The following is a 27021-nucleotide window of genomic DNA, read 5'->3' as shown; positions in this document are numbered from 1 at the left end:
ACCAACTGCACCCACCACTCAGAGGCAAACTTCTAATAAGCTACTGCAGTTCTGCAGAAACTATGTCCTAGAAAACAACACAGGTTTATTGATTCTGTATAAAAACTGCATTATTATCATCAAAAGACAACTGGCACTGCTTTTACAAAAGATCATAAGATGATAAGGGTGGGACGTTTATCCGTTTTAAGGTCTCAGGGTTGCTGGGGCCTATCCTAGCTACTGATGGACTCTCCAGACAAGGTCACCAATCTGTCTTTGGGCCAACTGCACCAATGATATATGCATTTATATGTTATAGAGGGAGGAAAAGCATCCAGTTCATCCTGAAACGACCCCCAGAGGATTAATGTTAGGCCGGTAACAGACATATTCACACTCGATGGGAGATCAATAGTCCCTGTTGTCACCCAATAGATTCTGACTGGAAAATGTCATTCATTTCCTTCCTTTAGCAAACAGATATGTCTCTTACATTTAAACAAATACAGTGTTTTAAATCTTTCAGAAAATCTGGATTGTTGGGAAAACTCAAAAATTGATCAGAATGGAAATATAAAAGGGTTATTGTTCATTGAAGTTTTGGTTACTCCATCTTTACAAAGTGGGCTTCAAAGATGGATCCCATGTGGGTTCATCTGTGGGCTCCAAACGGTAACAAAATGCAGCCCAGATGATCTGACCGAATAACCATGATTCATTCTTCGTATGGTTTCCATATTTTTTTACCTCATAGAGTTAACGCTGCTGAATTCATGTAGGATCCACATTCGTCTCCATCTGCAGCTCAACCAGCTTTTGCTCAGGCAAGAGGCTTAGGTACGATGCCCCCCCCCCCCACACACACACACATGTTGGCTGACGTTCTCACAATGTCCACCATTGTTGCGGTTTTGGACCGACTAGGAAACCTGACCTCTTGCTGCCATTTCCTTTGATTGTTTTAACAGAAAGACGCTGGTAACTGTGAGTTCCCATTTGTTATTGAATGCAACAAAAGTCAGATCAAGTTCTCAACAAATGTTGCTTCTGTAGTCAATCATTTTGACCATTTGAGGCTGAAAACTTAAACAAAAATGGAGCAGAAGTGAATTTGGTTGCAAACATTCAGTCGAGAGCTCCGTCGGTTGATGTAAAAGGATCCAGTACCAAAACGAGATCAAACATTGAACGTCTGAGCTGATGAAAACTCCTCTTTCCATATGTTATATAACTTGTGCAAAGCGGCATTTCTTCCACAGTAGAAAATGCTTATTTTAACGTCCTTCCATCATTTTGCATGTGTATCTGCAGAGGTATATACAGTTGTGGATTCTGGTTTGTCTCATACTTGATGTGCAATGTCACAACTGCCTTTAAGGATGGAAACAGGCTGTCTGCAGGTGAAAAATTGGCAAGCCTGTACCACGTACACAGGTGTCCTGTATGAAATTTTAAGATTGTAGACCACTCAGTGAAGCCATAGAGAGAACATGTTTGTGCATGTTTTTCTACGGATGTTAGGAATGAGGAAATAAGACAATCACAGTGTAGTTTGTGTACACATCCCACAACAGTTTATATGTCGTATGAGTTTGTGTACTTTGCACATGGTCAGTAAAGAGCCAGTACTTGCATCTACTATTGGCTCTAGTGTAGCAGAATCCAAATCATTCCCTAACCCTTACATTTAGCTCTCCAAAGAGTTACGCAAAAATATTGACTTCAAATTTGGACGTTTCTCCCACTCGATGATGTCATCAATAGTCGCTACATTACTGCAGAGCTGCTAGCGCTCGAATATACACAACAACATTGTCACTTTAAAAAGGTCATACTAAAAAAAAGTCATTACTCACAATTAAATGTACTTCAGAGTTCACCAATGTGAAGAAAAGCTCTTCTCCTGTGCAGCAAAGTGCGTACGAGGGTTGGCCCTTCAAAGAACTATTTCGGACAACCTTACCCCTCCAAATGCCCCTACAATTGGATAGATAGAGGGAGAATTCAGATTCGGACCACGACTGCATCACTTGTAGGTCTGTGTAACTGAAATGATCCTTAGAAATACTTCACCATACACTTACCACACTCACGACAATGGTTCGTTCCGTTTTCATGGCGTTCTTATGGTGGCTGCATGAGGCACAAGGGAACCGCAAGACATCTTAAAGTCCAACTCCAACCATATTTTTTTATATTGTAAAATTATTCCCAGTGGTCTTTTAATTATGATTATGACGATTTAGCCCAAAATCAAAAAGCTTTTGTTGTTTTCAAGACACATTTTATGCACAGAGGCTGTAGCTCATTAGAAATTCAGTTCTGGGTTGTGGGCGGGACTGTTGGCTTGGATCAACTCTGTTGCAAACTTATAGCCTCAAACTAACATCAACAGCACAAAAATAATGATGAGTGATATCGAATCAATCCAGGCGTACAGTTTTGAGCCAGAGGCCTTCTGTGACGAGGAAAATGGAGTCATTAGTGTAAACATCTGGTTTTCTGATCCAACACGATTTGAATTAGGAAATACTCAGAAATAAATAAATTATTTTATATAGAATATTGATACACGAATGTGTTAAAACCATGAAAAAGAGGATTTTCATTGGAGTGGGTCTCTAAAGACAAAAGCTTTTAGCCCCCATATGGGTCGACCCTTATGGTGACCAAGACTTAATAGAGTGTTCCCTCTCTATGTCATGGTTCACCCATCAGAACTTTAGATGCTTTATTTATTTATTTATTTATTTTAAACTGTGTCCTGGTTGGCTGTTGACATTGTCAATTATTCTCATCCATGCTTTGTCTCCTGTACAGAGACACACTGTACAAACTCCATGAAATGTGTAGTGAGGAGTTTACAGCCATAAAGCGTCTGTAATCCTACTTTGGGGATTTCACCATTTGTGTGTTATTTATGAAACCTATCCCCCACCATAAATGAGGGAACACTGACTATCTTTTAGTTTCTTTTCTCCTTCCCAGCTTCTTCCCTGTCATACCTGGAGCAGCAGTGATGCTCTCCTTTTGGAGGAGCTTTTTCTCTCAATGGTAACTCCGACCATCCGTCGTCCTCCTGTCCCTCCTCCTGCAGTGTCCTCTGTGCCTGACCAGAAGAACGTCTCAAACAATTACAGCCAGCGGCGCGCTGTAATTTCATTCTCTCTCTTCCAGTTGGTGATTTGAGAATAAAAGGATGCTGCACCTGGAGAGTGCGTACAGTCGGTAATGGATCAGAGAGCAGATAAAAATAACTGGGGAACGGACACACGACTCCATCCCCCTGAAGCAGCCAGGCCTGTGGTTTTCATCTGAACCTTTGCTCTTCTGTGAGACGAGCGGATAGAGATTTTTTATGTTTGATTTTTTTTCCCCCTGGAAAACAACACTTTGAACTCAGCTTCGCCTTCTTCTGAAAGACACTGCCGCGCTCCAGATTGAATTCAGATGTGTGGAGCACTTGGCGGCTCTTGCTCTATTATTCAATCCAGTGGTGATGAATAACTGCTCTAAGTGTTTTATAACAAGCAGAAGAGGTGGACTGAGCCATCTCTTAAAAGCTAATGTCTTCTTACACAGCTGTACACCTTACCTAATACTGAAAGTGGAAACACAAAGAGAGAAACAGAGTGAACTAATACGCAGATGTATCTTTGGCTGGAGAGTCATATTAAATCTGTCGGAACACCTGCAAATAAACCCAGACACAAATGTTTGGAAGGACCGTCCGTCTGTCTTTCTGTCTACCTATCTGTACCAATCCGTACCTCATTCAAAGGAATCATTATTTCTTGGAGATAAATTATTACTCCGTGGGAAAGAATTATTATTTTGTGGGAACTAATTATTATTTTGAGGGAACGGTTTAGGATTATTTTTCGCCATGTCAGGTCAGGGGCTCCGTCATCTGTATGTACGTATGTACGTGAACCTGTACGTGTACTTGTATGTGTACATGTACATGTACCTGTACCTGTATGTGAAAACTGGACCAATTCAGTGTCATGTCACCCATAAAAAATGACCTACTTCCTGCTCCAACCAAATGACTTCGATTCAGTCGCCATTGTTTCACAATACGGACACCGCCAGGTTAGAACTAGAAATCGTCAGTAAGCCGTGATTAGTCCGAGTCGGTCTGTCTACCACTTAGAAGGGTTCTACATGAAATCTGTGAATCAAATGCTTTGACCATTGGACATGGGGGTTGGCAGCAGGCACCACCTACTTTGGCCAGTTAATGACTTGAACAACTTGCACTAAAGACATTAAATGAGTATAAACAAGAACATGTTACCAAAAAAGTATCAGATCCAGAATGGTCATTCTGACAAATAGAATAACTGAGTAATACTGTTATTTCTCTATGGAGGTCTTTGGGATTTTGGCTTCTTGGAGCCCATAGGGGAAGGGTCTCTCATATACAGTCACTAGTATGTACTGATGATTATATAAGGTTTTTCTACTTTAATTAAAGCTCAGAATGCTTTGCAATCACAAGTCCCATTCACCCATGTACTCATACATTCATACTGATGGTGTCAGAGCTGACGCTCAGGTGCTACCCAGATTATCTGGAATATGGGAAAAGCGGGAAGCAAAGCCGCAACCTTCCAATCTGTGCCACAGCCACCGAGGAAGAGCGAATCAATCACATCTGATCGCAGAGCCTCTGTTGACACGCCAAGGAGTAAAGCTGATTTGTGAGAGTGCAGGTACCTTCTGGTCGATCTGAAAGGCTCAGAGGTTACTGGGTCAAACAGTCCCAGGAGTTGATTCCTGCGGCAGACAGATTGTCGCACAGAGAGGATTTGGTTTCCGCTTCATCACACTCGAGCAGCTCAGGAGCAACATCACAGCCAGACGTCTCCTTTTCATTGGATGATAAAAGTAAAGGAGAAGGGTATTAATGCTGTTTGCCAAATACTGAGCAACAAATCATGTAATAACCTTTATGTTCATATCAGGAAAACAGGTTTAACCTGTGAAAACTAAAAGGAAACTGATTTTTTAGGGAAAAACAACAAGCAAACAATGGAAAAAAACTATTTTGGAGATACCACACATATCTTTAAATCACTACTTTAATGTAAAAATACAGAGAAGACTAAAGTTAAAAGTATCAACATTCCTGCACTCTGACGATGCAGAAATGTTGTAGCTCATTTTAGATTTTGTAATTTTAACTGTTTTGTACTACTTTCCCAAAGTTACGCATGGATGAAAGACATTTAATCTTCTTATATTTCTGAAAATAAGGTTAAAGTTCAGTAAAAAAAAAAAAAAAAAAAGTTCACTTTACCGTTGGCAACACGTGTTCAAGCAGCCTCTTCCAATGAAAAGTCTATGCAAATGCATGTTTTGGGCTTCCACGTTCAAAAAATCTTGCACTTTCATTTAATTGTGCAAGTTTTGATTATTTTTGGGCTTTACATACAAAAACATTCATGTACTGAACACGTGTTGAAAGTTTAACCAGTTGAACTTTGACCAATCAGGACTCAGATTTGGTAGTGACGAATAGAATTCGCAGAATTTACAAATATTTGAAAACTGATCAGGGAGGAGATTAAATGTAAGTCTTTCATATATCGGAGTAGAGCAGTAAAAGAAAACAGCCTGGAGCAACATTTGCACCAGCCTCTTTCAACTGTAGGTGGTGGATATGAGTTAGTAAATAGAAAAATAAGAAGACAAAGAAGCCCCTCCCTGCTTGTCCCATGTGAACACCATGGGCTAAATGCACGTTCAAGATCCTGACGTTTAGCATGTTCTTAAACACGTGTCACATACGTGTCCGTAGCTTCAGAGAAGATGTTCTCCACAAATATATTGTAAGTGAAAGTAGAAACATACCAAAGGTACTCGATTAAAGTAGTTAAATAACTATGAATATATTCAACGTGTGTGTTATTTAGGAGTCTTAAGATATATTTAATGTTTTACTGGAATTATTTTCACCTGGTAAAATAAAGGTTAAAATAAAACAAATACTGAAGAAACTCTATAAAAATGTGGAATTGTTTTAGGCTAAAACAATAAAAACATAAAACAAAATATGTATCTCAAACAATTCAAGCATATTTAATTCCAATTCTAATATTTAACTTAAAAATGTATCTGATTTCCATACGTCAGTCCCAAACAGCATTTGTTATAAACATTGGTGAACAAAATATTAAAATCATGACCACACTAAGAGGACAAGCCTTAAATATGATTAATTAAAAACAAAATAATTCACATTGATGGTGTGCTGGTATTTGAATTTTATTGACAGATTCCACTTTGTGTCATCACACACCTCTCATCCTCTTTGTCTGTGCAGGATCGGGCCTGCTGGCAGTTGTCAGAGGAGACTTCACACAGAGAGCTGCCATCTGTGGAGAACAGGATGCTGCCAAAGCAAACACACTTCACACACACGCCAGGAAGTGCTGAAGATACACTGAAAGACATGAAACATGTCCAGCTATCTGATCCCTTAGATTTAGTGCTGTCATTTTTTCTCAAATTAATACATTCAATTAACAGCAAAGTGAGAAAATATAAAATAATCTCAACAAAAGACTATAAAATAAAACATAAAAGAAAAGACAAATGTATGAATGGGTGTAAAATGTAAGAATTTCAGTGAATTTCTGTCGTAAAATAGATTAGAGATCATTTGATGCTTCGGAGGAGTCAGGTAGAAGTCACTTGTCAGCTGTTTTAAATAAACAAGGCCAATCTTCTCACACTAACAGTAAACAGTCCTTTCCTGCCGTGTGACTGTGCTCTAACAGTGCATGAGGCTGCCACAGTTTTGTGGTGCACCCAGAAAGATGCACACTCTCTGATTTCAGTGTTGTGTAACATTCATTCATGCTGGAGTCGGTGAGCTGTCTTTTTAAATCCTGAAAACACACAGGCCTCAGTATCAAGATATCACAGCCTGACAGGATGTAGAGTCTGCACACGCACAGCTGGTAAAACTGTGTTTGTGTATTGGTGTGTGTGCGTGTGTGCACTGTGACCTCTGCAATAGAACCACAGCTACCCCTACTGGAAGATTGCAGACATTCCCCTCTCCTGTTTGCATCTGTCAGACTTCACATTTCTGACTAAAGAAATTCTTCTTAACCTGGAAACACAAAGATTAATACAATTAATGCAAATGTATTTGCATGTAGCTTATATAAGATGAATCAATTGTATACAGTAAATCAGCATCTTTTTATTTCAAAATATTTTTTAAACACAAAAAAACATTAGTAAATGGTTTGAGTTGCTGTGTCATACTGGTCTGTCTACTGCCCCCTGGTGGCATAGTTAAAAAGTGTCCAATCCTTGCAATAAAACATTTTATTATGGTTATTACTATTATTATAATTATTCAACAAGTTTTCCTAAAAGGGCCAAATAAACTTATCTAAATGTTCTGTGTTATTTGTATGCATTCATTCATTTTTTGTCTGTAATTCTCAAATAGAATAGAATAGAATAGAATAGAATAGAATAGAATAGAATAGAATAGAATAGAATAGAATAGAATAGAACAGAATAGAATAGAATAATTTATTATTACGGACTCAAGGTTAAAATAGCAAGCCTATTAAAAAAAAACATACATAAAAGCTACAGTAATTATACATATAAAAATACTAAAAAATATGTACGGGTGTAAATATTTATATTTGTTTTATACTCACGATAGCTCTCAAATATGTTACAAATTGTTGATTCAAACTGTTAAAAAATGATAAAATACCCGATTTCTGTACATTTTAATCAGGCACTTTGGTCGGCTACAATCTGTCAGACCGCGGGGTCCTTTTGGGGTCCTTCCTTCCTTCAGCCTCGCTGGCCGCCTGACAGAAACGGGCTACACCGGGAATCAAAAACGGTCAAATATACCGATATCTTCCCGGAACGGAGCAGCTGCTGGACTCGATGATGGGCAGCAGGACGAGCGCGATAGCTGCGGGCGTTTGCGGGGCTCTGCTCGTCGGTTATTGCATCTATTTTGATAGAAAACGGCGGAGTGACCCCAACTTCAAGAACAGGCTGCGGGAACGTGAGTGTTGACCTCCCTCCTCCTCACCTTCATCACGTCCGGGACTCAACTACAGCCCTCAAATGTCTTTTTAGTCTTAAATTAAATAAAACATGTTTTGTTTTTTTCGTAGTTTTGTTTCATTCTGCTTTTTCGCCCACCAAGGTTACATACGAATCAAGCAGATGTACAGAAGGGGAAAATAAAGTGATATAATTAAACACAGTAGTATTAACAACAATGGTGATTATGATAATAAAAAGGAGAACAAATGATGTATTTTTGTTGGTTGTTAACTTCAATTAAACACGTATAATTGTGATATTTTAATTTTTTTTAGCTAACTTTTTTGCTATGATTTTAACTTGTTGAATCTTAATGTTGAATATATGGCTACATGTCAATTTACAAGTTTAGATATGTTATTAATTTGCCGAAAGTGTAGAGTTAACAGGATCTAGAGTGTTGTTTTGATGGACTTATATCAACAAATTCCAATTTTAAAATAATAATCAATGAAAACAAATTATAAAAAAGTCTTTCATTTCATACAACAGAAAAAAGGTGAATATCTAATCTTCTCTGGATTGTTAAACTGCATTGTGTATCCTAAAATCATAAACATGTCATACATTTTACTGTAATTCATAGACTATAAATGTAATATCCCAAGTACAGCTTGGATCACGAGTACATCATAAACCTGCAGTATTTCATCTTTGACGTGTATGTGAAATAACGTTTCCGCTCCAAACCAACAGTTTGTGTTGAATTAATTATGGTAAACTTTAAAAATCTCAGTGAGATTAGATTCCAGATCAAACTCACATTAGCTGTAAACTTACAAGCAGCAAATTTAATACACTGTGTTTGGAGAAACGTTTATCTTGTACTAAATCTTTGTGAGATTTTCATCATTGTGTACTAAAATGTACAATAAATACTTTATTTTAGGGTTTTCTGTGTTCCCCTCCATCCTACACCATTTAGCAGTATGAAATTGCGGCGTATATTAAAGGTAAACATGCCTTTCCGGTTCTTAGTGCTAAATTATAATGAGGAAATAAAGCCTGGCTTGCCTGTAATTATGTACGATTTTAAATCACAATCATATGATATAATGTTGTTATAATTTATAACAATCCAAATATATTGTAATTTGAGTGAACACACTAGGTGTTCTAATTCTTTTAAAAGGAACTAATATTTTTGACTATTTGAACTCTAACCTACTTCAACCTTGAGTATTTCTGCTAAAAAAAAAAACCTTTGTTTTCCTTTAGCTCAATAAATGGATCCTCTTTGACTCACTGACGATTGCTTTTTGCTTTTTGATCACCACTAAATATCTGCAGTGAAGCTCACGTAAACATTCAAGTTTCTCTGGAGAGAATCATTGTTCCCATTTGAGGCTTTAACTCATTAACTTTTATTGGGTTTGACTAATTAGAATTGACTTGTAAAAGTCTGGTTTTAAAAATAAAAGCTCAGCCTGCAGAAAAAAAGAAATGCAATCAGATTCATAGAGATGTTGCTAACAGTGAGAGCTGGGCTTCCAGCCAAATGAAGATCCTCACAGCATCACTGCAGTGCAGACGTGCTGCAGTCTGCAGACTCTTTCTGTTCAAAGCTTCTCATTTGTGAAGGATTAGAGGAGCTTCTTTAAAGGAGCTTCCACCTGTTGACCTTTGGTTGACCACCTCGCTGAGCCGTTTGTTGTCTCTGCTGTTCTCAGTCTGGCTGGTGTTGAGCTTTATGCAGATGATGAAATGTTATTTATACAAAACCTACTTTCTTGACGAGTGATAGAACTGAGCTAAAGCTGAGCTGTAGCTCCTTTATAGTTTACATTTTGTATGTTTTTCTTTGTGTTTTAGGGAGAAGAAAACAGAAAGCAGCTAAAGAGAGGGCCGGCCTGTCAAAGGTGAGAGTGATCACGTACTCAGAACAGTTGACTGTATACAGAGAACTGGACAGTACAGTTGGCTGTATATAGATAGTTGGACAAAACAATTAACTATTTAAAGAACTTGATAGAACCATTGACTGTAAATGGAAACTGGCCAGAACATTTGACTGTAGTTAAAGAACTGGATAGCAAATTAACTGTATATAGAGATCTGTACAGAAACATTTACTGTATATAGAGATCTGGAAGAACCATTGACACTACAGAAAACTTGAAATAGTTTTGTCTGTTTATAGAGAACTGGGCAGAGCCATTCACTCTATATAGAGAGCTGGACAGCACAATTGACTGTATGTAGAGAAGTGGACATAATCATTAACTCTAGTTGAAGAACTGGACAGAACCATTATAGAAAGCTAAACAGTACTGTTGGCTGTATGTTGAGAGCTGGAAAGAACCATTGACACCACACAGAAAACTGGAAATAAATGTGGCTGTATATAGAGAACTGGACAGAACAATTAACTGAACTGGGAAACCATTGACTGTATATTAAGAACCAGACAAAACCATCAATATATAGAAAACTGGACAGCACATTTAACTGTATATGGAGAACTGAACAGCACTATTGACTGTTAATAGAGAACTGGAAAGAACCATTGACTATATATAGAGAACAGGACAGAGCAGGTGTGACGCCACCCATTAAAAAAGTGCCTTATCTCTGGGTCTAATGAAATGAAGACAATTCAGTCGCCATTTTTCAACGATGCTGACGTCGCCATGTTGGAGCCAGATGACAGTGATTGGTCCGAGTCGGTCTGAGACATCGTTTCTATGACAACTACTGTTGTCAGTCATGAGGAAGCTCATTCTAAGTCCACTGAAAACAGGCGCGGGAGAATTTGTCAATCAAGTGTTTGGGGTGTGGGCCAGTGGGCACCCCGTGCTTCACTGAAGCATTTGATATGTCAGTTTAAAACTTAAATAACTTGTGACAAAGAAAATATTTAGAAAAAAAGATCTTAGGATCAGCAAGAAGATGTTTTTAGAAAAATATATGTCAGAGCAAGAACGGTTATTCTGACCAACAGAATAACAGTAATAACTGTTTATTTCTCTATAGAATTCTATGGGATTTTGTCTTCTGAAGCCAGCAGGTACTTCCTGTTTGGAACATGAGGGGAGAGGGGTCACTCAATCCAGTTTTCTGTATTCAGTCAATGTTCTGAACCCAGATCAGCAAATGTTTGAAGATTCCTCGTGACCTCATTCTGGTTTGTCTTGGAATTTAGGATAATTCTTATAAAAATATACAAACAAGTCTTGTTTTTCTGTAGCTAGCTTATACAAATAGTATAATATGTTAGTTAGAATTAAAGAGGAACACATTGACCATGTTCACCTTTACTCTCCACTCCGTAACCTACAAGGACTATATGGTGTGGAAGTGCGTCTTTATCATGTTTGTTATTTTGGTTTTGATCAGACTTCCTTCTTTTGGTTAAATGTTTGCCTCTCTGCAGCTTCCAGACCTGAAGGATGCAGAGGCGGTGCAGAAGTTCTTTCTGGAGGAGATCCAGCTGGGGGAGGAGCTTCTGGCTCAGGGTAACCTTCACACGACAAACGCCTCACATGTTTCACTGGACTGAGCGACCAAAACATTTAGAAAAGGGTCCAGTTTTACTTGGACAGTCATGGGAAAATCTATATCACATTTTATTGGTTCTTGTGAAATCTAGTGAACAAATAAAGTTCAAATCTGCTGCAGAGGACGAAGATTTACCCTCAAAGTGAAGCTACATCTGATTCAGACCGGTCCGTGAAAATATCATCTAACATTAAACTGGCATACAAAATGTTATAAACGACTGTTTTAAAGTCTGTTTCAAGCCAAAATTTGTCAGCGCTTTAACTCTGGTGCTGGTCCCCACAGGAGACTACGAGAACGGCGTGGATCACCTGACCAACGCCATCGCCGTGTGCGGTCAGCCTCAGCAGCTGCTGCAGGTGCTGCAGCAGACGCTGCCTCCTCCCGTCTTCCAGATGCTGCTCACCAAACTGCCCAGCATCAGTCAGGTACTCCACGTCCATCTCTACGTTCCCGTGACGATCCAGCGCTTCATCTGTGTGTGTTGTGTCCGCAGCGCATCGTGAGTGCACAGAGCCTGAGCGAGGACGATATAGAATAAGGAGCGGATCCTCCTCCTCCTCTTCCTCATGTACCCTCTTCCATCCTTCCAGCCTGCCCGTCCGGTGACTCCGCCGCTCCGGCCTTCACTTCCCACCAGGGTGGAACGAAGGGATTTAGTTTTTTATGCTGTCAGTGTCGGTTATTTTAAACATTAAATACCCGTTTTGGGGTATCAGAAAAAAATCATGTGATGAATTTAATGTTCACGCGTGCAGAAGTCTGGAAAATACAGGAAGTCATTTGTAATTGGACTCCTTCCTTCAGGGTGTAGGAAGCATCACTCTGAAGTCTGACATGTTTGTACCAACCATCTTCACTACGACATCAACTGTAGAGCGGCAGAGGTCGAGTCGTCTGGATACTTGGAGTATTTATTATCAGTTATTGTTGCTTTCAGTTCAACTTGGAAACACTTTTTTAAAGTGATTTAAAAAAAAAACAGGTTATGTTCAGATAAAAGAAGATGGCCCTTTTGGGGAAAATAAAACATTCAAAAAGTCTCCTGAGATGTCGTGTGTTTGTTCTGAAAGCATGTGTGTCTTTGTAAATAGAAACAAAGGACTGCAGAGGTCTGACCCGTCTGACCCTGAACGGTTCTGATCAGCAAATCACCCAAACGAGAGTGGTTCACTTCTGATTAGCAGAGATTGGCTGCAACTTTGATCATCTTTTCATTTATTTTCAAAGGTTCCCAGTGATTTTTTTAAATTATGCTGCTTTTAGCCAAATTGTAGCTTCTGCAGAGCAAATTTGAGTTATGGGCGGGGCCACTGGTGTGGACTTAACCCCGCCCCTCTTTCCCTCCACATTGCGGTGAACAGAGCTTGTGGCACACAGTGTAATTCCTACTTAACAAATGCGCTCTTCTGAAGAAATATTCAGAAATAAAATTTGGGGTTTAATTTTCCTTCAATACGTCCTCCATAATCAGAAAAATGCCACAATGACATGTTAAAAACACCAAAGGCACTTTTTTTTTTTTTGGAGTAGGTTTTTAATAGACTTAAAAGCTTCAACTTCTGCTAACAAACATTTCATTGTTTTTTTTGTTTTTTTTTTTATAAAAGTTGCTTATTTGTGTGTATATATACATATGATTTTGGGAGTGGGGATCTGGATGTTTCTAATAACAGAACTTTTAATTACCGCATATTTTAAATCAGGAGTGTCAAACTCAATTGCACAGGAGGCAAAATCCAAACACACCTTAGATCGAACAGGATAAACATTTAGTGAACACTAAAACTACATTTTGTAATTTTAAAAGTGAAACTTAACGTAATTATGAATAAAAACAGACAGGAATATTATTCCAGAATAAATCAACTTAAACCTTAAATAACTTTCAATATTTTACTCTCCATAAAAACATATTTTGTCAAAATTCTGCAAGTTACAAATAAACGCAAGATAACATCGGGTCATCAATAATAAAATGATGTGGAGGGCCGGATAGAATTACCAGAAGGGCCGGATTCGGCCCCCGGGCCTTGGCTTTGACACGTTTCAAATTAATAAAACAAAGGTTAGCGCTAGCAAAAGGTTAGCCTACCAGGGCCGTTCAAATCCAGGCCTCGAGGGCCGGCCTCCGGATGGTTCTCCAGCCTCATCTGCTGCTGATTACCTGATCAGGTGTGTTTAGCCAATAAGGAGCTTCAGTGGTGGGTTGGTTGGAAAACATGTAGGACACCGACTCAGTGGCCATGTGGTAGAGCGTCCACCTTGAGGTCATGAGTTCAAATCCAAGCTGAGTCATAACAAGGACTAATAATGGGACCCAGTGCCTTCTTGACACTCCCACCAATGGAGGCACGTTTGCCTCCCATTGGCCAACAAATATCTATAAACATGAACAAATTCATATGTATCCTTTGTTTTTTATCAATTTGATTTTGGTGGTTCTGATTTATAAAGTTTATAACATTAGGAAAGTGTACTCTGAATCTTTAAAAACATTTTAATATTTTTTACAAAAGAACTTTCTGTGAATTACACGTTTGAAACGTAGCCAGCAGATGCAACACGGAACATGATCAGGAAAAAGTCAAACTCGTTCTGTTTAGAGGTGAACTCTGGGATGCTGTGACTGCGATGTTCTTAGTGAACAGACGGTTCGATGGAGTCCGAGAGAACGGAAGAAGAACCGGTAGAACTGAAGCTTCTGTCAAAAGCAGAAATCTCTCCAACACTTCAGATATGAACGCTCTTCTTCGGCTTTCCTTTCTTCTTCAGATTTTTCTTTTTAGGCTTCTTGCTTGGATCCACCATCTCTCCCTTGAAGGACGTGGAGCTTTTTTCTGACTTCTGCTGATTGCCAAGAAACTTCTTGGTAGATTTGAAGCGTCCGGGAGTTTTCTCCTGCCATGAACTCTTGTTCTTTCCGGGTTTCTTGGCGGTTTCTTTGCTGTTTTTCAGTTTCTCCTTCTTCACGGACCTCTTCACGCGGATGGAGCGTCCCTCCAGCTTGGAGGCGTTCAGCTCCAGGGCGAGCTCCACTGAGTCTGCGCTCTGAAACAGGGAGACTCGGTCTTAACTAAAGCAGCGAGTGGTGCTGTACAGCCCGTCTGTGCCGTCTGCGCACCCCTCACTCCTTTAATATTGTAAACAAAATTCACAGGTTTGAGATCAAAATATCCTAATTTGCAAACAAAATGTAAAGCTTTAAGTATAAAACTCGATAAATTACAAATTAAAATATGAATTATTTGCTTTCAAAAACTTTTTTTTGGCCTTCAAAAAAACATTTTTGGGATTCCAACACAATTGTTTTCATCTCGCTTTCTCCCTATCTTTGATTTTGGGTTCATAAGTTTCAGTTTAGCGTAACAAATGTGTCAGACCAAACAGCCAATCACAGACAAGAGGGTTCATGCTGATTGGTCGAGATTCTATCCTATCAAGTGTCTCCTAATTTTATGAATAATTTTGTTTTTTCCTTTGGACAAAGGCAAACAAGTTCTTAAAAACAAGACACGGTGGAAATTAACATTAAACTGAAACTTATGAACACAAAATTAAAGGTAAGGAGAAAGTAAAATGAGAGACAACCCACCTGAAAACATTTATACTACAAACGCAAAAATATATCTTCAAGAGCAAATATTTAATATTCTTATATGCAAATTATCAAGGTATTCTCTTAACACTTCACATTTTGTTTGTAAATTAGGACATTGTGATCTCAACATTGTGACTTTTGTTTGCAACACGGTGGGACAAAAACCAATTCGTATTTCTGCCAGTCAGGTCAGAAACGCACATTCGTGAAAAAAAAAACTTTTTCAAAATGGTGGCTTTTATCTCCATAGCAACAATATTATTTTTGGGGAGTGATGAACATAACTTTGTCATTCTTAGAAGAATTAAAAAAACAAAAACATTTTGAGTTTCCTTAGCAACTTAACTTTTTATTAACCACGCCCACATTCCTAAGATCTTTGTGTCGTGTTTCATATCGTTTCATTAAGCCAGACTAAAGAATTAATTTATTCAATTTTCATAATATTTTGGTGAAAAATGTGCGAGTGATAGAAATAATTTTTTTAAAACCACCCACCTTACCAATGACGCTCGAGGAGTTGGAGGTGATGGATCGAAACCCCAAGATACTTGTAGATGCTACTACAGGTGATTGTTTTTAAAGGTGGCGGCCTCGTTTTGAGGTCAAAGGTCAACTGAACTTAGGTTTTGGCAGCGTGTTTATGAAGTTTTGTGAAGATCACTTGAACAAAACCTTTTTTGTCCCCCATCATTGTACAAAATTGCGAAAATTGAAACATTTCCCACTTTACCACAAAATAGCAACAGAGTCGTGAGTCTTGTGGCCATCCCATAATAATTTCTAGGCTTCTTTTGGATATAATCAACATGTGTGTTTAGGTTTCGTGAGTAGATTTAAACATTTTTTGAGCTGCATAAGATATTTTAGACCCATTTATGTTTTTTAATGGTTTCTCCTGCTGTGATGTCATCTTTTTGGGGGTGGGGTCATTGCTGCCCAAAATTCATTTTCACCAGATACAAGGTGAGTGCAAATTTTTGAGTTTGTGGCGAGGGCAACACTCTCACTCAAAGAGAAAAAGAAGAATCACAAAAACAATCTGGTCCTTCGGTCCAGCACTACAGGACATTTGATAACGATACACTAAAAAAACCCAAACACAAACCTTATATATGGCTAAAAATAAATCTACTTGATGATTTGGACTCATCGTACCTCAAACAGGACGTATCCAAACCCTTTTCCCAGTCCCGAGTTCTGGTCCCGCACCAGCCGGACTCCTTCCACCGCCCCGCAGGTCTCAAAATGCTTTCGGAACGCCTGCTCATTTATGTCTGCAAAAACACGAGTTCGTGATATTTGAAATCTTACAGTGTTTTAGGATTTCTGTCCTCCAACAACTCACCAAACGGCAGATTCCCAACAAAAACGGAGCGCTTGTGATCGTGCTGCAAGACAGAAGATTTCTCATCAGATTTCCGGATTTCTGTCGACTCATCGAGTTGCTCTTAAACTCACAGAGGAGCCGTCCGTCACTTTGTCCACTCGGATGTTGTAGTTCGTCTCCACCTCCACCCCGTTGCTGTTAAATCAAAGTGAAACGCTCGGAAACTTTGGCAAAATATTGAGCAAAATTATAATCTGGGATTATGTCCGAAAAATGCTGCACCTCTCCAGAGCTTTGACGGCTCCCGCCTCTTCTTTGAAAACCACGTAGGCGTTCATGCTCTTCCTCTGCGGATGAACTTGTCGTCTGAAAAACAAAAAAGAATCTCCTGGATGAAACATGATAATCCAGATTAAAATGAGGTTTCCACAAGTGTGAGAGCAGAGCAGAAACCAAACTGCCGGTCCAGAGATCAGTTTTTGAGCAGAAACAACTGAAGTGGAGCTGACGTTTTAACCTACTTTTTAGAAAGAAAAAACAAAAACAATCCAGAAAAACTCTTTATTACTTCACACAAAAAATTAAAGAGTGGGACCTAAAATAGAACCTTGTGGTGCACCACATTTCAGTGTTTAAAAACCCACTCTGATCATCTTTTCATCTATTTTAAAAGTGTTCCAAGTGGTCTTTCAATTATGACTGTGCTGTTTTAAGCCAAAATAAAATTTAAAAAAAGTAATTTTCTAGGACAGAGTAAGCAGTCTCCCACTGGCTTACAGCCCCTCACACCCCCAACCTAACATCCCCGGTGCAACATAAACGCTGAGTAATATACCCAGTCGTAGAGTTTCAGCTCAGACGAGGAAAACAAAGACGTTCATTTGTCTTCAAGTGAATGCATTAAGTCCAACGTCAAATCTACAAAATTTTTATCAACTGTACTTTTTTCATTCACAATCTGAATAAAGAAATACTCAGAAATTCAATTTTGATCTTAATTTTCTTTATATAAGTCCTCCATTATCAGAAAGTGCCACAAGAACGAGTAAAAAACAGAATTTAGAACGAACTTTATCATGTGATCTGGGGAAAAATAATGGAGGATCAAGTGTGTTAAAAAGGCTACGGTGTTGAAGTGATGACGGAAAGCTCCTCCTTGACTGGTTTGATCCTCAGATCATTATTTGTCGTCCAATGTCCTGTCTACGCTGGTTAAAAAAATCATATTTATTTATTTATTCAGCATCTTAATGCTTGAATGAACAAAGAATGAATAAAGTTAACAGAATAAACAGAATGAAATCATTCTAACTCTCACCAACATCAGACACAGTATTCTTCATTACCACTCCCCAATGTGAAGATACGGAAATAGACGTCTCTTTTTAAGATATTAAAACTCATATTTTTATTACAAAATATATCTTCTGTGTGTGTATGTGGTGACATTTGGACATTCCGTCTATAATAAAACTCTATTCTATATCAGACTCAGACATGCTGTTTTAATGGCCAGAAATGAAACATTCAAATGTTCTCCTCAAAAATCCCAAAATATTCTTCTTTTTTGTGGGAAATCTATGTGAAAATATTAAAAAAATGTAATCTGTAGGATTAAAAATATAAAGTTTTATGATTTTTTTGTGAGTTTAAAATTTTTGTCTCGTCAGGATTTTTTTAGACTATATTTACACCACGTACCGAGAAATGTGAACTTCATCTAAAATTTATTTTTCATCTATGAGAAAATGAAATTATTTTGATCAAAATTACCTGATAGTAGCCAGCTTTCGAGACATGCCGGGATCCTCTCTGACCTACAGCGGATAAACAGAAGAAATGACACGTGGTCAAAATGAGAAACTAAATCCTGCTGACGGATCGGTTCAGTTTGTGTTTTTACCAGAGAGCGGAAGCGAATCGATTCAATGGATCCTTTATCCTTGAAGAGACTCAACAGGGTCTGAAGAGGGACAAAAAGGTTTCACAAATCACATCTGAGCACAGAACAAAAACAACAAACAAATTGACATCAAGAATTAGAAACAATATTTTAAGATCAAACCAGTAAATAATGCATTTGAGCTCCGATCAGGTCAGAGATTATCCCTGAAAATGTTTTTAGTCATCAATACTTCTAAAACAGCAATCAGTTTACACAGTAAAGCTGCATGAATGCAATTGATATGAACTCAAATTTGCAAATAATTCTTCAAATATTGTCTAAGATATTAATTTTATGTTATTTAAACAGATAGCTGAGACTTCAGGGATTTTTTTTTAATTCAAAGCACATAATATCCTGTAGAAGGACCTTCTTCGTGCACGTGACGGGGAGGTTGCCGACAAACACCGTCCTCTTCGTCTTTGTTGCCTCCTCGCGTTTCCTGGCTTTCAGCTGCTGCCTCTTCAGCACCCAGAACTCTGCGCCCTGTTCCCGATCCAATTCCATCACCTTCATCTTCTTCTTCTTCTTCACTGACAAGTCATCTTGTTCATCATCATCTGCCTCCTGTAAGCCGCTCTCTCTGAAGTGAGAAATCAAGAAAACGAAAACAGAGATGTTTAAAGACCCACTCCAATCATCTTTTGATCTATTTTCAAAGTGTTCCCAGTGAACTTTTAATTATGATTATGCTGGTTTTTGGCCTAAATAAAAAAAAAAAATGTCGTTTTCTTGGACATAGTTTCTGCAGAGTGACAAGAATTGATTAGAAATTTGCTTCTGACTTGGGAGAGTTGGCGCAGAGCTTCTTTCAGGAATGGCATTTTTTTCCATCTGCTCCCAAATAACAACATTTTAAATAAAGAAATACTCTGAAACCATTTAAAGCTTATTTTTCTTCATATATTTCCACCAACATCAGCAAAAAGGCGACAAGAACATGTTAAAAACACCTAAAAATACAATTTTAATCAGAAAAGGAACAAAACAGAAAAGTGAATAAGCTACATACCTGCTTTCCACTCTCTGCTCTGCCACGGAGCTCTCCTTAGGAGGCCTCTTCTTTTTCTTTTTCTCCTGGCCTAATTTATCTATTCCATCTGCAGTTCCCTTCTGCAGCTCCTCTTTTTCTGCAGTCTTCTGAATCAGCTGCCAGAATCAAAAATACATTTGTTACAGTTCAAACTTACCTGGTACGGTGCAGCATCTAATACAAAGAAAACTACATTTTTAGAATTGTTTTTTTAAATCCTTGTCAGTGCTTTTTTTGATGTAAACCTCGTGTACCTTCGGAGCCGGCTGGAACAGGAGAGATGATGATGTAGCGGCTGTGCTGAACAAAGCTGAAAGGGACCCAGAAGCAGCAGAGTTCTGCTGAAATAAACTACCAGACACCTGACCCACAACATAGTCAGAGGACTGCAGGCCGGATGCTGGATCTCCACTGAGGAGAGACGCAGGAGAGGATGAAACAAAAGCAACATTATAAGGACGTTGATGCACTTTTAGCTTTGTAATAACTACATTCATTTATGTTCACATCTAATATTCATAGTTTCATTATAGTTATTGCAAAATAACAGAAGGCATCTTTGATAACAATACAACATCGCGTTACTTATACGAACGCACTTATAAAACATAAATAATATACTTAATTTTTTTTTTAGGACAGCTACTTTCTACCTCTTATAAACAATAATTTAATTACATACACAAACGTTTAAGCTCAATGTGTATGTCCTTAACTTTTAATGAAAATTATTCTAGGGAAAATAAGTGTAAACAAACCTGCGTTGACCCTTTTTCTTCATGGTTTTCTTTCAAAGATTCCAATCTTACTGCCAAACTTAAAGCGGTTTTTCGTTTGAATTTCCAATAAATATCTTTCAATGCAAACTGTCAGATAAACACGTAACTGAAATATACATTTTAAAACATGTTAAATGCTGCGTTCGCACGTTTTCTTTACTAACTCTCTAAAGTTCTCCTTTAAATGAGGTCCCCCGTGAAACAAATGTACAAGGTTCCTATACACTTTCTTTAAATTAAATAAACAGTAGTACACGTTAAGATAAAAAATAAAGTCCCAGAAAACAAAAAAACATAAAAGAAAGACAAACATTTAAACTTAAAATGACCAAATTATCTAAATAATATCACCGTTGTAAGATTATTGTACAGGAAGTTAGTACAACTTCGAAATGAGTCGTTTCCGGTACGCAACAGGACGATGATAAACATTTTTATCAGACGTTTGGTTGACATTTTCTTAGACATTTTTTGAATCAAATCAATACTAAACGCTGTACTTTTGTCTGTGTATATAAATTAACATTTTATGGGATAAAATAATATTTTGGACTAATTTACAACTGACGCCCCGGGTTCTGATCTGGGTCTCCGCGGTTCGGGTCGTTCTGTCGGGAGGACGGCTCCATCATGGGCAGTGAAGACACAGAGCCGGAGGTTCCTGTGGACGCGGTGGGGAGACGAGTGTTCTGCGGCGGGGAGAGAGCCACGGTCCGGTATGTGGGCCCGGTGCCCCCCACGTCAGGTAGGATTACAGCTACATGTACCCATTCAGTCTGAAGTTAACATAAACAACAATTAAAATATAGATTGTTGTGAATCAGGAGCAGAAGCAAAGATGTTGTTGGAAAAAGAATGTACTCCACAGGCTCTCTGCTCCATTCGGATGCATCCAATGGCAGACAGACAGACAGATCTTTGTTTTCCTCGTTTGAGCTGGAATCAAAACTGCATGTCTGGATATCTCCAATATTGCTCGCCATTTTAGCTGCACCGCTAATGCTATCTTGTGGGCATACAGGGCTGTAAGCTAGTGGAAGAGAGTGTAAACAAGGGGATGATTGGAGAAGAGTGGAGTTAGTCCATACGAACAGCTCAGAGGTGAATTTCTAATGAACTCCCGCTGCTCTGCAGAAACTATGTCCTAGAAATTATTTTTATTTCTCCTAAAACAGCATAATCATAATTAAAAAAACGACTAGGAACACTTTGAGAATAGATCAAAAGATGATCAGAGTGGGACTTCTTCAGACCATCAGGGGGAAAATTACCTTTTTCCTAATGTGAATAAGTTAGATGTGCTCTGATACTTCTGGAGGTCTGAACTGTTCGTTAGCATCTGCAAACAGGCCAGCCAACGCTGCCTCAACTACACATTTTTAGTTAACAATGTACCAAAAATCCACAAAACTGGTAGAAAATGTTTGGATTCATTTAGATTAGAAACCAGACATTGAATGTAATCAAAAATCCTTTTAAAATAGTTATTCTGATGGTTTTAATCTTTACATTTTTTGCTGTAGGACTGTGGCTCGGTGTAGAATGGGATAACCCCGAGAGAGGCAAACATGACGGCAGCCACAGCGGCGTTCAGTATTTTACATGCAGGTAATCTTCATTAGATTCTGTCAAACACAAGCTGAGACGGGAACATCACAGAACTTCAAACTTAAAGGAAACTGTAGAACCTGAAGATTGTTGTGTCTGAGACTTTGTGTCTCTTCCAGTCACCCTAAAGGTGGTTCCTTTGTCCGGCCGGCGAAGGCGACTTTCGGAGTGGACCTCCTGACCGCTGTGCAACAGGAGTATCTGATCAACCCAGAGAAAGTCCTGAGTGAGGACATCTCCGTTTCTTGCAAGAAGGTGAATTGGAAAGGTGTGACGGAGCGCAGGTGAGATGTTTGTGTGGATGAGAAACGTATTCATGTCTGGATGGTTACTTTTCCTGTGAGTCGGGTCGGGTCCAAACTATGTTCAGAATAATTCTGTCTGAGGTCTGTTAGTGTTCTGGAGAGGCTTCTGTTGTTGTTGCTCTGCTTTTTCTTGTGTTATTAGCTTTATTTACATTTACTATAATTAAAGATAATGATTTAATGATAGAAATGTTTAATTCAAAAGTATTTTTGTATATTTTAATCAGTGGTCCAAATAAGCAGACGGTAAACGTCTAAACCAATCAAGAAGCTGAAAATGAATGACAGAATAGATCCATCAATGGGAGGATCATTAGTGTCTAATATTTAATTCAGATCTTCAAAACCACTTATAAAAGCTTGATAAAGTTACATAAATATTATTATTTTAATTTACTGTATGGCTTTAAGATTTAAACGTTAGATGCATGTTTTTAAACTAAAAATCTCATCCTAAAAGTTTAAATTTGGTTGTGAAGTTTGTGTAATAAGAAAGAGCTTTACATAAAACATTCAGATAAATGTGTGATCATTAAAAAAGTTTAAAAGGACTGAATTTAAAGCAGGATTTCAGTCTAAAGTGGAATAAACCCATGAAACAAAATACAAGCAGCAGGATTCTGTTTCCCTTCTCCTCCTGAATGATCTCGTACAAACTCATTAGTCGTAGACGTTCGGTCTCACATCTCTGTGACGTTTGGGGTTTCTGTGTGAAGTTTTCAGGATCTTCCATCTGTGGTGCTGAACAGCTCAGAGGTGAACGGACCGGGCGCTGCTGGAGACATCAGGAAAACGCTTCCCAGTATCTTTGTTCAGTGCGTCAGAACAAAACTGAAGGTAGTGCAAATAAATCAGAAAAAAATGTGTTAATTTTATATTTAGTTTGTATAGAAAATGTACATTGTTGAAGTGAAGTTACTGTTATAGACTTAAATCCACTGCAGGGAAATGTTTATGTTTTTAACATGTTCTTGTGGCATTTCCCTGATGTGGTGGATATATGTAAAGATAATTAAACTCAAAAATGGATTTATGAGTATTTTTTTTAATAAATTGTTGTAAATCAGGAGCAGACAAAAAAATCAATTTCTCTTGCAGATGACTAGACCATCTGGTTTGTTTCTTCCATCTGAGCTGTCTCAAACCCGTACGGCTGGATAGCTCCAGTATTTCTCGCCATTTTTGTAACACCACCATTGTTAGATTGGGGTTGTGAGCTAATGGGCGATGGGAAAGGGGGTGTGGTTGCTCTGTGGCAACAAACTCAGAGGCAAATTTCTAGCAAACTCCAGCTGCTGTGCAGAAACTATTCCCTCGAAAACGACAGATTTTTGATTTTGGAAACACTTTGAAAATAGATCAGACGATGATTGAAGTGGGTGTTTAAGGAACAGGTATTTTCTTTTCTTTTTTATTCTCTCAAATAGCTAACTACGCCTTCTGGGATCAGTTGTGAGTGAGTTCAAACTCTGCTGCAAATCCAGGGTCTGATTCTGAATAATTGGTTTATCCGACGTGTAATTTGAGCTGCAGCTGGATGGATAAAAGCTCCAGGCAACGTCAGTTTTTGAATTTCCCCATTTTCCTTGCCTTGTCTTTATAAACACATTTGATCGTATCATTCGGTAAATGAGCAGATGTTGCCAGTTACAGAGCTTGTAGAAAGACAGTCGGCGCCTTAACCGCAGCGATCAGACATTCGCTGGTTGGACCTGAGCGGGACTCTGCTGTCCAGCTGGGAGGACGTGGCCGCCATCACGGAACAGCTGGACAAACTAGAAGGACTGCAGCTCCAGTAAATCCTCTCAGCACCACTCAGATGTTTGCTCTTCTTCCTCTGACGTTTACTGTTTATGTTTGTAGCAGGAACAGGCTAACTTTGCCCTCAGAGCCTTCAGTTCACACCCAAGCGTTCTGCAACCTCAAATTACTCGCACTCAACCAGTGTCGGCTCACCTGGCCACAGGTACACTCATCAACTCACGGCATGCAAACACAGTTTTATCTTAATTGTTAATGTCAGAGTGTAATTAGTATCTGTTAAAACAATATTTATGTTTTATTAAGGTTTAAAGAAATTCATGAAAGTGATGTAAACAAACTAAATGTTGGCATCAAATCTTTACAACTGTGAAGAAAATGGTATTTTTAATGTTTTTGTGACATTTTTCTCATGATGAAATGGTAAATGGCGTATACTTGTATAGCGCCTTCTACCCTCCTTCAAGGTCCAAACACTTCACAGTCACAGACCCATTCACACATTCACACACACATTCACACACTGGTGGTGGCTCGTTTTTTGACAAGCGGCAAGCTGCGAATGAAAGAGGGGCGGGGCATGCAGCTTCATGGCTCCTCCTCCGTCCAGCTGACTGGAGGAATGGATGAATGAGTGAGGTACTGGACAGCCCGCCGATGTCCCGCCCTCCAGAGTCATATACCTCACTGTGATTGGTTCGTTCAGCTCTGCTTACAGCAAGTGTCGTTCATTTCAGTGTTGTGGACCGCACGAACAGTAATCTTTCATATTAAGATGGGCCCACAAATTATCATCCCGGAGGCCGCAGATTTTGAATTTGAGACCCCTGATGTAAATCGAGAACTCTCAGATGAGGATGATGGGAAGTGGGGAAGGGGTTGAACCACACCAACAGTCCTGCCCACAGCTCAGAGATGAATTCCTGCTGCTCTGCAGAAACTACGTCCTAGAAAACGACACAGATTTTTTGTTTTTTGCTTAAAACTTCATAATCCATATTTTTTTAAAATCGCTGGAAGGCTTTGAAAAGAGTTCAAAAGCTGATCAAAGTGGAACTTCTTTAATCCGTCTTTTCAGATCCTGGAGTGCGCCATCATGTGGCCTCAAGTGGAAGAACTGTTTCTAGAAGAAAACAACATCACAGAGCTCCAAAGGTAAAACTCCTCCCCGTTTAGTCTCCTTCACCCTCGAGGTTGAGTTCTTTCCTTCCTAAAACAAACGTTTGTGTTGTTGTTTTCTGTCTCCTGAAGACCAGAGACCGTCCTGCAGACGCTCAAGAGTCTCAGCCTCGTTAACAATCCTCTAGTGGAGGACTCTCTGCTCAGTCTCTCTGCTCTGCCCAGGTACACTCCGCATGACGAGGCTCAGTTTGTTGTTTTATTTAGTGTTTAGTGGAGAGAAACGCTTCACTAAATCATCCTGAGTCACACACAGTTCTGCTTCAGATATAATAACCAATAAAAGGTCAAATAAATGAACAAATCATCCATATATATAATACTGTATGTAGCATCTTCCTTTTGTGTCATCATAATATACTTTGATTTATTGATTAAAAAAATGTTACGGTGAATAAAATAGTAAAAAAATGTTGGTTAAAAATGTTAAATTAGGTAAAAGTAACCTCATATTAAAACTCTGTATCTTAAAAAGCAGCAACACTGAGAAGAACAGTTTTAAGACATGAATCCTAAAGCGAGGGGATGTTCTTTTACTAATGATCTGTGACATTCATGTTCTCTCTGCTGCAGGCTGGAGAACCTCAATCTTTCTGGAACTGGAATCTCTGTCATTCGATTTGAAGATGCTGCTCCTGGTACCTTAAATATTAGCATTAATTGTGTTTTGTGGGACGTGAAATGACACAAACATGTGTTTCTCTGTAGGAGAGCAGACGGTCATGTTTCCAGCTCTGAGCATCCTTAATCTGACAAACAACAACATCTCAGAGGTCAGTGTTGGATGAAACCCTGAGAGAATCACCTGTGGGAGCATTTTCAGACTGATTTGAATCACCTCTTTTCAACTCCCAGTGGTTTGTGGTGGACGAGCTGGCCAAACTGTCCAGTTTGGTGAAACTTTCATGCAAAGGGAATCGACTTGTGAGCAGCGACAGAAACCTGAAGACAGCCAGACAGATGGTCATCGCCAAACTGGCACAACTGGACATTCTGGACAACTGCTCGGTGAGTGATTTCCACCTGGGTTTCTGTTGCCACGGTAACTCATTCAACCCAAACAAACCATTCAGTCTTTTTTATGGAGGTAAATGTTTTGCTTCAAGGTGACCGTCTGTCTGCAGAATCCCACGTGTTTTTATTTAATATTTGTTGAATATTAAACTCTCAAATTCAGCGTTTTTATGAACACACAAATGTATTGATAGACTTGCACAAGTCTGCCCCCTGCAGGTGAGAAGAAGTACTTTCCTACAGTACATATGATGCAGAGGTTTACTGTGTTTTCCTGTTGTTTTCTTCAGATCACCTCTGAAGAAAGGAGGGGGGCGGAGCTTGACTACATCAAGATGTTTGGGGAGGAGTGGCTAAAGGCGGGGGGGCCGGGTCAGCCCAATGCCGACTTCATCAAGCAGCATCCCCGCTATCAAAAACTCATTGACAGTAAGTCTCCCTAAAAATGATGAGACTGAAGTTAATTTTATAAAAACGTGAAGAATTGTTGAACAGATTTAAAGAGATTTATTTCATTTATAGTTTGTATTGGACGCTTCTCTTTGTTTTAGTGTTTTAAATGAATGAACTCTTAAAAGCAGAATCAAACATAAAAAAAAAAAAACGTATGTATTTCTCTACCAATTCATTAGTAAGGTATATTTCAATACAACATTATACTGATGATATTACGGTTTTTCAACAACTTGTATTATTTATATAAATCTGAGTCAGTAAAACAAAAAAGGCTAAAATGTCCTTTTTCTGCAGAACCTTAAAGATCTACTCTTATGAAAATTGTGTTATTTTAATTGCTTTTTTCTGATGACATATAAAGAAAATTCAGTTCGAAATGACTTTGCAGAAACTATATCCTAAAAAACAACCGTTTTTTTTTTTTTTT

At 38.7% G+C, this 27021-nt stretch overlaps 3 protein-coding genes and 1 long non-coding RNA gene across 7 annotated transcripts in view; 2 read left to right on the top strand and 2 right to left on the bottom strand.

Moving 5' to 3' along the window:
* Positions 1-2825: 2825 nt before the first annotated feature.
* LOC112157400 lies at positions 2826-7227 on the bottom strand. Its single transcript, XR_002921150.2, has 3 exons — positions 6290-7227; positions 4705-4855; positions 2826-3091 (listed from the first exon to the last, which is right to left on the bottom strand). It is a non-coding gene; the product is annotated as an uncharacterized LOC112157400 (long non-coding RNA).
* A 562-nt stretch (positions 7228-7789) lies between these two features.
* Positions 7790-12626, top strand: tomm20b (translocase of outer mitochondrial membrane 20b). Its single transcript, XM_024290349.2, has 5 exons — positions 7790-8041; positions 9898-9944; positions 11459-11540; positions 11869-12011; positions 12080-12626. Exons 1-5 carry the CDS (start codon positions 7918-7920, stop codon positions 12122-12124), a joined length of 441 nt encoding a protein of 146 aa, XP_024146117.1. The 5' UTR covers positions 7790-7917; the 3' UTR covers positions 12125-12626.
* A 1443-nt stretch (positions 12627-14069) lies between these two features.
* On the bottom strand, positions 14070-20958 carry rbm34 (RNA binding motif protein 34). 2 transcript variants are annotated; one of them, XM_024289848.1, is made up of 11 exons: positions 20833-20958; positions 19747-19903; positions 19472-19608; positions 18829-19042; positions 18418-18477; positions 18288-18331; positions 16797-16880; positions 16646-16709; positions 16533-16575; positions 16343-16461; positions 14070-14634 (listed from the first exon to the last, which is right to left on the bottom strand). In XM_024289848.1, exons 1-11 carry the CDS (start codon positions 20901-20903, stop codon positions 14317-14319), a joined length of 1311 nt encoding a protein of 436 aa, XP_024145616.1. In that variant the 5' UTR covers positions 20904-20958; the 3' UTR covers positions 14070-14316. The 2 variants fall into 2 exon arrangements, with proteins under 2 accessions (XP_024145616.1, XP_024145617.1); XM_024289849.2 differs by lacking the exon at positions 20833-20958 and adding an exon at positions 20251-20442.
* Positions 20870-27021, top strand: part of tbce (tubulin folding cofactor E) — an 8207-nt gene continuing 2055 nt past the window's right edge. For all 3 annotated transcript variants that reach the window (XR_002921107.2, XR_002921108.2, XM_024289847.2), the window contains exons 1-12: positions 20870-21016; positions 21795-21879; positions 21999-22163; positions 22901-22986; positions 23880-23979; positions 24048-24150; positions 25024-25100; positions 25197-25289; positions 25698-25762; positions 25833-25897; positions 25980-26132; positions 26429-26567. Coding sequence is in view for 1 of the 3 variants with exons in the window: in XM_024289847.2 (XP_024145615.1) it covers positions 20902-21016; positions 21795-21879; positions 21999-22163; positions 22901-22986; positions 23880-23979; positions 24048-24150; positions 25024-25100; positions 25197-25289; positions 25698-25762; positions 25833-25897; positions 25980-26132; positions 26429-26567 (1246 nt within the window). In the remaining 2 variants the exon portion in view is untranslated. The remainder of the gene's footprint in view (positions 21017-21794; positions 21880-21998; positions 22164-22900; positions 22987-23879; positions 23980-24047; positions 24151-25023; positions 25101-25196; positions 25290-25697; positions 25763-25832; positions 25898-25979; positions 26133-26428; positions 26568-27021) is intronic.

The sequence above is a fragment of the Oryzias melastigma genome, linkage group LG1 (genome assembly GCF_002922805.2).
Source record: "Oryzias melastigma strain HK-1 linkage group LG1, ASM292280v2, whole genome shotgun sequence".
In the NCBI taxonomy this organism is placed as follows: Eukaryota; Metazoa; Chordata; class Actinopteri; order Beloniformes; family Adrianichthyidae; genus Oryzias; species Oryzias melastigma.
The sequence above is the reverse complement of the archived record's forward strand: the minus strand, read 5'-3'. Positions and strand labels throughout refer to the sequence as shown.

Bases quoted from the DNA above. Each gene is read 5' to 3' on its own strand.
- rbm34 (XM_024289848.1), bottom strand. From the start codon at position 20,903: ATGATGGAGCCGTCCTCCCGACAGAACGACCCGAACCGCGGAGACCCA. The intron at 18,332-18,417 runs GTAAAAACACAA...TATCCGCTGTAG, and splicing joins CGATTCGCTTCCGCTCTCTG to GTCAGAGAGGATCCCGGCAT. The intron at 16,576-16,645 runs GTGAGTTTAAGA...TCTGTCTTGCAG, and splicing joins AAGTGACGGACGGCTCCTCT to CACGATCACAAGCGCTCCGT.
- tomm20b (XM_024290349.2), top strand. From the start codon at position 7,918: ATGATGGGCAGCAGGACGAGCGCGATAGCTGCGGGCGTTTGCGGGGCT. The intron at 8,042-9,897 runs GTGAGTGTTGAC...TTTGTGTTTTAG, and splicing joins CAAGAACAGGCTGCGGGAAC to GGAGAAGAAAACAGAAAGCA. The intron at 11,541-11,868 runs GTAACCTTCACA...TGGTCCCCACAG, and splicing joins GGAGGAGCTTCTGGCTCAGG to GAGACTACGAGAACGGCGTG.